The following is a 15,544-nucleotide window of genomic DNA, read 5'->3' as shown; positions in this document are numbered from 1 at the left end:
CCGTGGTGTCGGTGTCCGTGCCGGAGATGTTGGTGTCCATGTCAGAAACGGTGGTGTCCGTTTCCATCCCAGAGACGGTGGTTTCGGTGTCCGTGCCGGAGACGGTGATGCCCATGCCGGAGACGTTGGTGTCCGTGGTCAGGCGCAATTACTTGCCTTTTGTTATTCTTATTGCTGGTTATTATTGCACTTAAGTGGCGTACTGTCCCGCATTAGTTTTGATTTGAGAAGAACCAGGTATTTAAGTCACCAGAAGAATTGTCAGCAGTCAGCAGTCAACATAGCTGACTTCATTCCAGCCTTTGCAACTCAATCTACTCTCAATATCTTGGGCTTGACTGAGACCTGATTCGTCCAGAAGATGCAGCAACCTCCGCTGTTCTCTCTAACAACTTCTCTTTCTATCACACTCCTCTCCAGTCTGGGAGGGGTGGGGGCACAGCTCTTCTAATTTCTAACAATTGGAAATACTCAACCCACTCTTCTCTATGCAATAAAAATTAATTAGAATTTCATGCTATTACAGTTACAACTCCTATTAAAATCCACACTGTAGTAATTTATCGCCTCCAAGGTCAATTGGGCACCTTTGCTGAGGAGCTGGATGTGCTGCTGTCCTCATTCCCTGAGGATGGCAGTCCACTTGTACTCTTTGGCAATTTTAACATGCATCTAGAGAAGCCTTATACTACAGACCTCCTCTCTCTCCTAGCATAATTTGATCTCAAACGGCTCATCACCACAATTACTTACAAATCAGGCAACCAACTTGACCTAATTTTCACATGCAACTGCATCCCAGACAACATTCTGGTGAAACCTCTGAACATTACTGATCATTTCTTCATTACTTTTAATCTACAACTTACTACGTCTGCACCAACAACCCCTCTACCAGTTACTTTCAGACGAAACCTGTGCTCACTTTCTCCTTCCCATCTTTCCTCTCTTGTGTCATCCTCTCTTCCTTCACCCACACAATTCTCATTTCTTGAAGTGAATACCGCAACGGACACTTAATGTTCAACTTTAACTTCTTGCCTTGACAATATCTGTCTTCTCTCCTCTAGGCCAGCAAGTGCTACTCCCTCTAACCCCAGGTTATCTGATGTTCTTTGTGAACACTGGACCAAACTCAGGGCAGCAGAGATTAAATGGCGCAAATCAAAAGACCCATCTGACCTGAGTATGTATCAGTCTCTGATCTCATCCTTTTCTGTTGAAGGTCATGCTGCTAAATCTTCATATTTCCACAATATGATACACAGTGCTTCAAACACACGCACACTTTTCAAAACATTCAACTCTCTCCTCTGTCCCCCTCTGCCACCACCTCTTTAACTGCTGATGATTATGCTCATTTCTTCACTGACAAAACAACAACCATCAGCAGTCAGTTCTCAGCTCCAGAAATCTTCTCTCCTCCTTCTCTCCCTTCACTGAGGCAGAAGTATCCAAACTTCTCCTCTCCAGTCATACTACCACCTGCCCACTAGATCCCATCCCCTCACACCTTCTACAAGCCATCTCTCCTACACTTTTACCAGCACTCACACAGATCATCAACTCATCTCGCCATACTGGCATGTTCCCTAACGCATTTAAGCAGGCTCGGGTAACCCCACTGCTTAATCTGAGGAGAGTCTCCGCATGAAAGACCCGCGACTGCAGATCAACATGCTACTGCATTTCTCTCCGATACGGTAGGAAATTTTATTCAATTAAATGTGGAGGATTTTATCTTTGACAAGATGATTGACATGTCAGTTTACATGACAGGATGCATGTAACTAAGCGACAGAGAGCAACCAGTAAAGATGCTATTTTAGTAGTAAAAAGTAGTACAAGTATGCGAATTGAGACGCAGCACATATTTAAAATATTTAAAATACAGGAAGTGACGTCAGTCTTAACCAAAACAATGCCAATGCACTGTAATATCTCAAACGCTAGATGGCGCAGCCAAGTATGACTCTTCTACTCATGTTTCATATACATTTAGGTAGATATCTATCTATTTATAAATTACAGAAACGTCTGTCTGTCTGTCTGTCTGTCTGTCTGTCTGTCTGTCTGTCTGTCTGTCTGTGTGTCTGTGTGTGTGTGTGTCTGTTCCTCGCATATCTCTCGAACCGTTAGTCCGATTGACTTCAAACTCGACAGGTGTCTCGCCACGGGCACGAGTAAGTGCAGTGCCAAGTTTGACATTGTTTGGATGAGAAATGCAAAAGATATCGTTAAAAATAGTCTCGCCACGGGCACGAGTAAGTGCAGTGCCAAGTTTGACATTGTTTGGATGAGAAATGCAAAAGATATCGTTAAAAATATCATTTTTAAAAGGTTGTGGTTTAAAAATAAACAGAGAGTTGTATCGGTCAAAGAAGCCCCAAGAAGGTTGTGGTTTAAAAATAAACATTCTGACAATCTGTCAGCTACACTGTTTACTTATGAATATTAGAGTTTGGTTCCAAAACGTGATAAATCCATTTTGATTAATTTGAGTAAAAATGTGTTTTCTTTACCAAGAAAGTGGCAAGATGAAAACCACTATTTTCTGTTTCAAACTTTCACATAGCGTCTTTAGGTTATAATATCATAAAAAATTCAAATCCGGATTTGGATTTTCAAAGATTTATTATAAAAACTGATTATTTTTCCCCAAAAATGCAATAAATTCATGACACTTTTTTCTTCAAAATGCTATCATATTGAAACTGTTGAAATCAGCCGTCGCTAAGAAATATCTCCTGAACTTTTTTGACGGCGATCAGCTCACAAAAACTGATTTTGCACGGGCACTTTGCACTGCTCCCTGAATCGCGACGTGCTTATTCATTTGTGGATGTAAACTGAATCTATAAGTCAGCTATGCTGTTTACTTCTGAATATTATATTTCATTCTGGTGCGCTTAACGTTATCGCTACTGTGTAATAGTAGCCTATGCTATTCACCAGCTAAACATATCCTATTCAATGCGTTCACAGTCTCTTTCACGGGCATCATTTGTAGTTGCCTTTTCACAAACTGTTTGCTCAAGCATAGTGTTTTCTCGGAGTTCACTGTGTGCTTTCTACCATGCACAAATAAAAATGTCACTGAACTTTTGCTGTGTAATTGTAACAATGAGCATTCAATCACACCAAACCAACAATTACTAAAAACACACACAAAAACTGATTTTGCACGGGTATTTTGCACTAGTTAAATATAATTGGCATGAAAAATTGGGTCACATGGATGTAGAAATATTATAACCCATATGCTAATTACGATGGATTTGGTGCTTCTGCAGATCTGTAATTCACACCTTGAATATTTTGCTAATATTAAGTGTTTGTTAATACTTTATTGATAAATAGTGATTGTTCAGACTGAGAATGTATATATGACTGTGTGCATATCTATAATTATAATTATTATTATTTTCAGAAGTCAATAATGACACTGCAAAAATGATTGTATAGGCTCGACTGTTTAACGTAACACAAAAGTTATATTTCCATGTGCAGATTATGCCTATAGTAATAAAAACATAACATAATCAATGCTTCTTTAGCAAAGACTATCTATGAGTTAAATCAATCATACACAATGTATAAACATATAAAAGAAGCCAGTAAATTACAGTAATTCATACAAAGTTTAATAAAGCAATAAATAGTTTACTCAGTAAAAATAATTCTCAATATTATATGTTGGTTTGTTGAGCTGTAGAGATCCCTTGCAAGGTTTCATTTTTTAAATGAACAACACTACCTGAGAGAAAGTTTAACACGTAGAATACAGCCTCTTTTTTGAATGCATTTATTCAGGAAACATGACTCTCCATTTGTAGTCAGACTGTCAGATCTGCAAGAAGGAGCTCATTCACTGTCAGACTCGTCTTGTGTCTGTACGGTGTCTCGTAGGGCAGCATACTGTGCCATGTTAGGCAATCCTGATGCTACACAACAGCTCAGAGCACTGCGGGAAATGGCCATTTCATTTGCATCAAACCTGTATAGAAAACAGATGCAAGGAATGCAATGAAATATAGTCTGTATTAGACTTATAGACTTATATTTATATCTAATGCAGTGTAAAATGATCTGAAAGATTTAGTGTTTGTGAAAGTTACCATTCATCTGTCTTCTCATCGTAGCACTCCACTTCAGAGGTGGTGCTGAATCCATTAAAGCCTCCGACAGCAAACAACTGACCATTAACTACCTGGATTTTGAGGAAGGTAAAAAGGAAAATAAATAATGTACAGCTAATGTCTTTAACTTTACATTAATAAATCTTCTTATAGATGCGACACTTAATTGAAACATAGTTAGAATGTTTTGATACACATTGATCATTGAAGCCTTCTACAATTTTAGGGTGCAACTTTCCAAATATTCTCAATATGGAACCAAAACAAAATTCCCCCATATTCATTATCATCAAATCATTATTGTAATGTTATTTCATAGTTTCACCAGAGACAGATATTAACTGTCCACATCTCACCTCAATGCCAAAGTTGCTGCGTGGGTTGTACATTGATGCAACATCACTCCAGATGTTAGTCAGCGGATTGTAGGCCTCCGCACTCCACAAACGACTGGCACCATCAAAACCACCAACCTTTAAATAAATACACTTTTTATTTATGTATTCTGTGCATTTGTATATGCACATCCATGCATGCATTTGCATAAGTGCAACCTTTAAACTGTGACTGTTCCATATTTCTGTATTTGTGTCATGGTTATCATTTAATTAAAACTATAACACTGATATGTGTGTTTAATACTCACAGCATACACTAGATCTGCATAAGCGATCACACCAACACCACTGCGGCGGCTACTCATGGGAGCGATGAGAGTCCACTGGTTTGTTTCAGGGTTGAAACTCTCAGCAGAGAAGAGACACTCGTTCCCAGTAAAACCACCACAGATATAAATCTGACAAACACAAAAATAACATGCATGATGTTTGTGCACAATCATCACAGATTGATCAGAAAAGCAGTTATTAAAACACTCAGTAAATTTTATGATATTCCTTTCCATATTAACACTTTTCCTTATGGCATATCTCTAGTTCCCCTTTCCTTCATGCTTTACAGGGATTAAGAGTCTCCAGCAGAAGAGTGTGGAATCATGGGTAAGTGCTCTTACCCTGCCCTGCAGTGAGGTGGCACTGGCGTCACTCCTTCGTTCATTCATGGGTGCCATCATTGTCCACTGATTGGTGTTTGGATTGTAGCGCTCTACTGTTTTAAGCCGTTGTTGTCCATCAAAACCACCAATGGCATAAATGAGCCCGTCCAGAACAGCAACACTAATATAGCAGCGGCGTTCATACATGGGGGCCACCTACAACACACCAAATACATCAGTGTGCGAACACACATCAATACACCATCTCATTGGTTCTGTCCTATCAGTTGCAAATAAATACAATAATACTATTATTATTATTTTTCTTAATGGTATTTTTTGACAAAATCATGATGAATTATATCTGGTGTATTATATTATATTATATTATATTATATTATATTATATTATATTATATTATATTATATTATATTATATTATATTATATTATATTATACAAAGCTACAGCAATTGCTGGAACACACACACACAAAAAAAATTATCATGGTTTTACCACTTTTTAGACATGTAATATGGTAATACAGTGGTATTCTTTGAAGTTATGTGGAGTACAGCACATCATTCAGCACTATGGTCCATATCAAAGTACAATACGGTACCATCACTGTACCACAATACTGTTTTGTGCTAAATTAAAGTTACATGTTGACCTACAGCATTACTCACCTCATGCCAAGTCTGAGTGATAAGACTGAATTTCCTCACGCTATTGAAATACTCCACACCATCAAAACCACCAATACAGTACACAAACTCATCCAGGACTGCTGTACCATGATAGGCTCTGGGATGCTCATCCTCTTGAGTCACACTGACCCAGCAGTCTGCCTTCACATCATATGCCTCAATCTCATTGGTGGGATTGCCGCTGCTCCATCCTCCGATGGCCAATAGGATCGATGAGGGCAGACGTGGACGTGTCAGTTGACGCATGAGTTCTGAGTTGGTGGGTTCATCCATGTTGAGGTCAAACAAAGTCTTCATTGCATTAATGATAACTGGCATGCAGGCTTCATTCTCCATCACTAGTGCATTGCACTTTACATTATTGATGAAGTAGGCTGATGTTATCAACCCCAATCGAACCTGAAGCACAAGGGAGAGTTAGACTTTCAGAGACTGTTGCAAGACTGTTACTTAGCAGTTATATATTTGGAAAAATCCAAAATGACAAAACCACAAAACAAAATTTCTAACATTTAACTAACATTAAAATAATAGCAGAAAATGTATCTCGATTTTAAGAGTTTTAAGATATTTGTAATAAAAAAAAAGACTAAAATCTCTGTTTTACCTTTGGCAGAAGCACGGCAATGTGTTGCCTCCTGTTTTCTGGTGCATGATTAATCCAGTGGAGGACAGCTTCAAAAACCACCTCCTCCTGTTTGACATTCAGCTCATCCTCATCAATGATCTCCTCAAGCTGTTCCAGGGAGAGCTCCAAGAACTCCTCAGATACGTGCAGAACCTCCTCAAAGTGCTGCAGGATGTAGTGCTTTGCTTTACAGCGGAGCTTTGAGCAAGAGTAAAAGTCCTCTGTAAACTTACAGATGCCAATGCAGTTCTCTGGGCATAAATGTGACTCCAAGAACTGACAGCAGGCATCTACAAGACCTGACACTAAGATCATTTCAGCCGCCACCAAGAGCTCCAACACATTCTCTTGAGTAATGAGCACAGATCTTGTGTACGCATACTGGATAATGAGAGGCATGATGTCTCTGGATATTCCTTGAATTTCACAGAAATGTTGTGCTGGGCTGCTCCAGTTGTTGGAGAAAAGAGCCCTGTGAACAAATTTGACAAATAAATACAGGTATTAATAATGAGCATATATAAAATAACTTTTTGTTATTTACATTTTAATTTCAGCCTAATTTACTTAGAGAAACAGATTAGTTTCCTATATTAAATTTGAAATGCTGGGTAAAACTTCATTCATAGCCACTTCCAGAATCAAATTTCAAGAATGGTTTTTCCTAGATATCATAGTTACATTCATTTTTCTGGCAATACACTCATTAATTTTCATGCATTTATATATTTGGACTTAGGCAGTTTCAACAGTATAATGTTGGCAGTGGAAATTATGTATATAATTATAATCATTTCTAGGTAATTTGCCCACAATTGCAGTTCAAATGCTTCTTCTCACCTAAAGTAGGAGCTGCAGCCACACATGATGATCTTGTGCACTTGAAATTCTCTGTCATTTGACTTGATGATCATGTCAGTGTGTTCACCCAGTAAACGTGCTTCATCAAACACGTCAAAGGCTGTTGCTCTTATGTTCTCCATGTTCTCTCAGGACTGTAAATGTATTCAGTCTTCTCACCTCAAACTCTGATTAAAGTCACCTCAGGATTTTGTCTTTGTGGGGACTTTTGCTCAGGAGAGTTCTATAGAATGTCTTTGTGACATCATAGATGTAGAGCTTGAATATCTTTTCAGTTTGTGTCTTGGCCACATAATTATTATAGAGTTTTGTTTTATCAATTCCTTTTGAATAAAACATCTTCACAGTAACGAAGATATTAAAATTAATTAAAAAAATTAACTCAGTGACAAATAAAATAAAGCATGGGATAATTAGTCATTTGAATATGCAATCATCCATTTTTGGCAACATACACACTGAGTTTTTGACAGTAGAACAGATTTTTCTTGCATGGTGTGACTGTGACCCCAAACAAGTTTACCAGAGGCCTGTATGAAGAGGATTGTTTTTCACGGATGTCATATTCCCATTCCATTTCAAGGTCACGCAGCATTAGGCCACATCATGAGTGCAATGTCTTGCTTTTTTTGGTTAAATCTGTAAATTCAGAATTACTGCCATTATAAGTAAAATTACAAATAAATGGGCAAGCTGATTTTTTTTTTTTACAACTGGAAATATTCAACAAACAAGGCTTTGAACAGTCACTAAGACACTACGGCTGTATCTGAATTTGTCCCTTATACTGTACCAGCAGTTCTCAACTGGTTTGGCCATGGGACCCACATTTTCCCATGGACATTAAGCCGTGACCCAATTATTATTATTGTTTTTTTTAGGAATTTGACCTAATATAGGCTATATGGTATCATCACGATATTGAAATAAGCATTTTCAAACAATAACAGGTTTTATATATTTTTCTTAAAAAGAACTCTAAATTATATTTAAATCCAATAAAGCAATACACACAAAAACTACATAAAGTAAACAAATGTTTTAAACTGATTCAAGTGTTATAAAGAATTATAAAGAACAATATAGGTAACACTTTACAATAAAGTAAAGTCAGTTAATGCATTAACCAACATTAACAATGAGCAAAAGCTACATTTGTTACCATGGTTATTCTTTGTTAACATTAGTTTAAAAAAAAAACAGCTGCTCATTGTTAGTTCATGTTAGCTCTGGTCCATTTAATCCTTCTGAAATTAATATTGTGTTATTAAATGTTGAAATTAACATTAACCAAGATTAACAACTGCTTTAGAAGTGAACTAGTGAATTAACTAATAAAGCCTTATTGTAAAGTGTTACCTGTTACAGAATGCAGATCCAGACACAAAGAAATACATTGAAATGTGAGCTTTATTAACAGCACTGAGCAGAAGGGAGAATACGGATGAGCATGCAGTTCAAATAGACTTTGAAGAATGAGTAAAGTTTAGTAATGAAGACCTTCCTTGTTTTACAGGTGCAGGAGATCATGGATAGCTGGACAGATGGCTGGATGGATGCACACACCTCTTCATGTCTGGTGAATATGCAGGATGATGACAGGAGAGGAATACTCTGGAGTACCAATGCTGGAGAACAGGTAAGCAGTCCACTCCATAGAAACAAGACCGGACAATGATGTGAGACGAGGTGTGTGCTTTTGTAGCTGGCTTGATGATGGTGCAGATGAGGTGCAGGTGTGAGTGTTTAGTACTCTGGTGAAGGTGTGCTGTGTGAATGGCTGATGTGACAGCCTGGCAGATCCGTGACATTACCGAACAATAATAAAGAATCAGACCATTTGCAATCAATGTGTAGGGCAGGGATTCTCAACTCTGGTTCTTGAGGTCTATTTTCCTGCAGAGTTTAGCACCAACCTTGATCAAACTCACCTGTTTATTGATCTTATGGGGACATTTTTTTGGTCCCTACAAGGAAAGCAGCTTATAAATCATACTAAATGTGTGTGTTTTTTTGTTGTTGTTTTTTTTACGTAAAAATGCAGGACATTTTCTGTGGTGGTAGATTAAAGATTAGGGGATATAATTTGTACAGTAAAACAAATCATTATTTCTATGGAAAATCCCCATAAAACATGAAACCACAACGTGTGTGTGTGTGTATGTGTGTGTGTGTGTGTGTGTGTGTGTGTGTGTGTGTGTGTGTGTGTGTGTGTGTGTGTGTGTGTGTGTGTGTGTGTGTGTGTGTGTGTGTGTGTGTGTGTGTGTGTGTGTGTGTGTAAATGAGTCTACTACAAACTTCCTTAACAGTATTTATGCTTAAAGAACACTCAACAGCATTGTACCAATGTAAAGAACATGTACTGTAGGTCTAACAAAAAACAACGTCAATGTGTGCGTGAGATTGTGTGTCTATGTGTGAATATTCTCAATCAAACAAATGGTGAAAAATCAATACTTTTAACCCTAGAGTGCAGGCTTGGTGGGCCTAGAGACTGCATTTTTCCCACACTTCCTTTGGCTTTAAGTTACCAAATGGTTCCATATAGACAACACAAACGTTTTAACTGTCTGAGGTCTCAGAATCCTCACGACTGGCTTTCAACATTTTCTTCGCAACTGCTCTGACTGTCCTGCCCTTCTTTGAAACCTCAACAGTTCATTTTTATTAAAACACTGGCCGGGACACATCCATCTGCCTTTATTTTCCACTGTCTAGGCATTCAGTAAAATTATAAAAAATAAATCAGCAACCAACATGCAGAACCCAAAGTACTTTGACTGGGATAGAAAACCAGCCAAGAGTGAGGTGCTGGGGTGGTGGAGGGATGCTGTGAAGTCAAATTCAAATTTGTCAAAAAGTCTAATTCACGTTTTCTGCCGTCTTACGTCCGTGCCGGTGACCGTGTCCATGCCGGAGACGGTGGTGTCGGAGTCTGTGCCAGAGACCGTGGTGTCAGTGTCCGTGCCGGACACGGTGGTGTTGGTGTTGGTGTCCGTGCCGGAGATGGTGGTGTCCGTTTCCATCCCGGAGACGGTGGTTTCGGTGTCCGTGCCAGAGACGGTGGTGTCCGTGTATTTGCTTTTTGTTACTCTTATTACTGGTTATTATTGCACTTAAGTGGCGTACTGTCCCGCATTAGTTTTGATTTGAGAAGAACCAGGTATTTAAGTCAGCAGAAGAATTGTCAGCAGTCAGCAGTCAACATAGCTGACTTCATTCCAGCCATTACAACTCAATCTACTCTCAATATCTTGGGCTTGACTGAGACCTGATTCGTCCAGAAGATTCAGCAACCTCCGCTGTTCTCTCTAATAACTTCTCTTTCTATCACACTCCTCTCCAGTCTGGGAGGGGTGGGGGCACAGCTCTTCTAATTTCTCACAATTGGAAATACTCAACCCACTCTTCTCTATGCAATAAAAATGTATTAGAATTTCATGCTATTACAGTTACAACTCCTATTAAAATCCACATTGTAGTAATTTATCGCCTCCAAGGTCAATTGGGCACCTTTGCTGAGGAGCTGGATGTGCTGCTGTCTTCATTCCCTGAGGATGGCAGTCCACTTGTACTCTTTGGCGATTTTAACATGCATCTAGAGAAGCCTTATACTACAGACCTCCTCTCTCTCCTAGCATAATTTGATCTCAAACGGCTCATCACCACAATTACTTACAAATCAGGCAACCAACTTGACCTAATTTTCACATGCAACTGTATCCCAGACAACATTCTGGTGAAACCTCTGCACATTACTGATCATTTCTTCATTACTTTCAGTCTACAACTTATTACGTCTGCACCAACAACCCCTCTACCAGTTACTTTCAGACGAAACCTGTGCTCACTTTCTCCTTCCCATCTTTCCTCTGTTGTGTCATCCTCTCTTCCTTCACCGACACAATTGTCATCTCTTGATGTGAATACCGCAACGGACACTTTATGTTCAACTTTAACTTCTTGCCTTGACAATATCTGTCCTCTCTCCTCTAGGCCAGCAAGTGCTACTCCCTCTAACCCCAGGTTATCTGATGTTCTTTGTGAACACTGGACCAAACTCAGGGCAGCAGAGATTAAATGGCGCAAATCAAAAGACCCATCTGACTGATGTATCAGTCTCTGATCTCATCCTTTTCTGTTGAAGTTCATGCTGCTAAATCTTCATATTTCCACAACATGATACACAGTGCTTCAAACACATGCACACTTTTCAAAACATTCAACTCTCTCCTCTGTCCCCCTCCACCACCACCTCTTTAACTGCTGATGATTTTGCTCATTTCTTCACTGACAAAACAACAACCATCAGCAGTCAGTTCTCAGCTCCAGAAATCTTCTCTCCTCCTTCTCTCCCCTCACTGAGGCAGAAGTATCCAAACTTCTCCTCTCCAGTCATCCTACCACCTGCCCACTAGATCCCATCCCCTCACACCTTCTACAAGCCATCTCTCCTACACTTTTACCAGCACTCACACAGATCATCAACTCATCTCGCCACAGTGGTATGTTCCCTACCGCATTTAAGCAGGCTCGGGTAACCCAACTGCTTAAAAACCCCACATTAAACACGTCACTTGTAGACAGTTACCAGCTGGACATCAACCAATCTGGTTTCAAGAATGGCCGTTCAACCAAGACTGCATTACTGTCGGTCACTGAAGACCTGCGGTTTGCATCAGTTCTCATTCTTGTCAATCTATCTGCTGCCTTTGACACTGTGAATCATCAGATCCTTCTGTCCACCCTCTTATCACTGGGCATCACAGGAACTCCACTTTACTGGGTTGAATCTTATCTCACAGGTATGTCTTTAAGGGTTGCCTGGAGAGAGGAGGTATCCAAATCACATTAACTGATCACAGGGTTTCCTCAGTGTTCAGTTCTTGGACCCATCCTCTTCTCCATTTACACTACATTAAGTTTCTCTTATCACCATTGTTATGCTGATGACACACAGCTCTACCTTTCATTTCAACCAGAAGATCCCACAGAATCTCAAGCTGTCTGGCGAACATCTTGGCATGGACGACAGAACATCACTTGCAGCTCAACCTGGCCAAGACTGAGCTTCTCATTTTCCCTGCCAATCAGTCTCTACAGCACGATTTCACCATCCAGCTAAGTACATCATCTATTACACCATCAAGGTCAGCTAGAAATCTTGGAGTTATCTTTCAGGTCCAACTGACCTTCAAAGACCACATTGCAAAGACAGCTCGGTCATGCAGGTTTGCTCTACACAACATCAGGAAGATCCAGTCTTTCCTAACTGAGCATGCAACACAACTTCTCGTCCAGGCCCTGGTAATTTATTGTCTGGATTACTGTAATGCTCTTCTGCCTGGACTTTGTGGTAGATTTTTCCCTAAACCTAACTATCTATTAGTAGACTATTTGTAGATGAGGAGGTCTCGTCTACAAATCGACGTCCCCGAACGGAGGAGATTCTGCGGAGATTCCCCGAGCAGTTCTCAGGAAATCTCTCCCAAGAAGCAAGGCCGGAGGATTTCAGACAAATTCCATTGAGAATCCCACCAGAAAACACGGACACAACAGTTTTAATAGAATCAAGAAAACAAATAAGACTAACATGTCACCTTCAATATGATTAGTTCAATTGGTTCAAAAGCCCCACCCTTTTCCCTCTGTCACTGGCACAAGCAAACTCTGTTTTTGTGATTACTTTTCTCAAGGTTTGAGAACTGTCATCTGTCTAGTTTCACTTCCCCTAATTGTTTTTTATACACACACACACACACACACACACACACACACACAAAGTCACAAGTTTTCCCCAAAGAGTTTGGAAACATTTAAAAGCATATGAATGTCGTTCCTGCAAGAAAAACAAATGTTAGTTGATTAATTAAAGTTGATTAATTAAAAAATCCATCACAACTTCCATCGTCTGCAATCAAACCTCTACAAATGATCCAGAACGCAGGGCCCACGTCACACCTATTTCGTGATCTCTCTGCACTGGCTAAAACTCGCTGCTCGCATCAAGTTCAAGGAATTGACACTTGCTTTCAGACCACAGGCTCAGTACCTTCCTACTTCCACTCGCTCTTACGAGTCTACATCCCTACCAGAAGCCAACGATCGGTAAATGCGCGGCGACTGGTGGTACCATCACAGAGAGGCACAAAATCAATCTCCAGAACATTTTTGTTCACTGTTCGATGTCCCCCGCTTTCATCTGGAATGCAGAATACCTGACAACATTCAAAAGACAGCTGAGTACTTAACCTCATCATCATAAAAAAATATATGCCTTTACTTTCCTTTAATCCATCCCTATTCTATCTTCTGCTACTTTAAGCAATGTCTAAAACTTTGTATTTTTCTTGCATTTGTTTGCCTCTTCACGATGAATCGCTTGCAGTATTCCTCATTTATAAGTCGCTTTGGATAAAAGCGTCTGCAAAATGAGTAAATGTAAATGTAAATTAATTTATTTAATTCAATTAATGTAAGCTTAGCGTTAAGTTCTGCCAGGAAGACTCAATCAGCGCGTTATGAATTAACTCACTTCTAACCAATCATGTGTTAACACTCTCAGTATAAAAGAATGGTACTTACATCCGTCTGAGTTCGCAGATACTGACGGCGCCAATTACCTCCATCCTCCCCAACCACCTCCAAGATGGTCCTTTCCCTCCATCCTCCCCACCACCACCAGGATGGTCCCTTCCTTTACCTCCAGGGGGTCGGCTGCGCCCCTGCCTTCATCTTCAGGCGGGATTTGCAGATTCCGTTACCCTCGCATTGCTTGCTAAGGACGGGGCCTACGCCAAAGACTATGCTTGCTGAGCTATTAATAAATTTACTCTTGTTATATCATTTTATCTCCCGAGTCTTTCTGGTAGAAATACTTTTCAAACCCATTCCTTCCACTCAGCATGGACTGACGGTAGCTTGGATGCCCAAAGGCTCTCAAAAGCTGAGTTTGTTTTCATCCGTCATGACACTCACCGAAATACTTTGCCGCCCTCGTACGGTGGGCCATTTCAAGTCGTCAAAACGTTCCTGGTCGACATCACAGGCTGTCCAGAATGAGTCACTGCCGATCGACTTAAATCAGCTCATGGAGAGCTAGGTCAGCGATGGTTCCAGTGCTGGTTCCTAGGGGGGGTCGTCCAGCCACCAGCAATGGGACAAACCCCAGCGAGAAATCTCAAACTGTGAAGGAGGTTTAACCTCACGTCACTGCACATGTTCAGGAAGACAAGTTTGAGCACCAAGCAAGCTGATGTTGCTGGTGTTGGTGAATTCTGGCAGGACCTGTAGGGGCAGATATAAGCAACCCACACATCACTGATCCATAATTCACACTTAATTAACACATCATCGACATAGACACACACATGCATATTTGACAGTCCCCTTTAAGAAGCGGGAGAGTTTGAGAGTTTTGTTGATGTGTTGTTTCAACGCAGAAGTTGAGAATAAAAACACAATTGTTTTGGTCTCATGCAGCAATCCTGCCCCTGTGGATTTTTGATGGCTTGAAAAGCTACATCACTGCCATTGTTTATAAGACAACATGTTTATAAAAGCTTTTTGCTAATTGCTAAAAGCTAATTGTCCTAATTGAACTAAGGTCTAATCCTGGCTTAATCTAAGCCCTGTCTTTGAAACCAGCCCTGCATCTCAATGTCCATACTATCCATCCTAAACAGTATGTGAGATTAAAATAAGTGTTGCAAAGCATTGTATGTTGAAAAGACAAGAGTATGCCAGAAGTCCCCGGATGGTCTACTATTTCCGGTGGATTTTTGGAAGTGTGGATCCGTGCTCACCACAACAGCTAATATTGCCCATAATCCAATGCTTTGGAGGAGGATCAAGTTCAGAATTACAAACATAAGTAAAAAGTGTTCAGAAAACTACAAAATATGGCAGATGTGCATGACTGACGGTTAAGTAGAGAGGTTTGGATAAAGGGGTTTGAGTGACTAATAATCAACATTTAAGTTGATGTTATCCGTGTTATATTTCATCTGCAACAACAACGTGAACTTTTATAAAGATCCGTTATTTAGACATTTGGCATCGTTATGCATGAATATGAGGAGAGTCTCCGCATGAAAGACCCGCGACTGCAGATCAACATGCTACTGCATTTCTCTCCGATACAGTAGGAAATTGAATTAAATTAAATGTGGAGGATTTTATCTTTGACAAGATGATTGACATGTCAGTTTACGT

The 15,544-nt window shown here is 39.9% G+C and overlaps 1 protein-coding gene across 1 annotated transcript; it reads right to left on the bottom strand.

Moving 5' to 3' along the window:
* Positions 1-3,864: 3,864 nt before the first annotated feature.
* Positions 3,865-7,452, bottom strand: LOC311281332 (kelch-like protein 10; the record flags this gene model as incomplete). The annotated part of the gene is made up of 8 exons (XM_084394175.1): positions 3,865-3,997; positions 4,119-4,210; positions 4,496-4,612; positions 4,786-4,935; positions 5,152-5,349; positions 5,821-6,240; positions 6,449-6,941; positions 7,310-7,452. 8 exons carry the CDS (start codon positions 7,450-7,452, stop codon positions 3,865-3,867), a joined length of 1,746 nt encoding a protein of 581 aa, XP_084250301.1.
* Between the last annotated feature and the right edge of the window lie 8,092 nt (positions 7,453-15,544).

This window comes from Rutilus rutilus (genome assembly GCF_951802725.1).
Source record: "Rutilus rutilus genome assembly, chromosome: 21".
NCBI classification, from domain to species: Eukaryota; Metazoa; Chordata; class Actinopteri; order Cypriniformes; family Leuciscidae; genus Rutilus; species Rutilus rutilus.
This window is presented reverse-complemented; position numbering and strand designations above follow the sequence as displayed.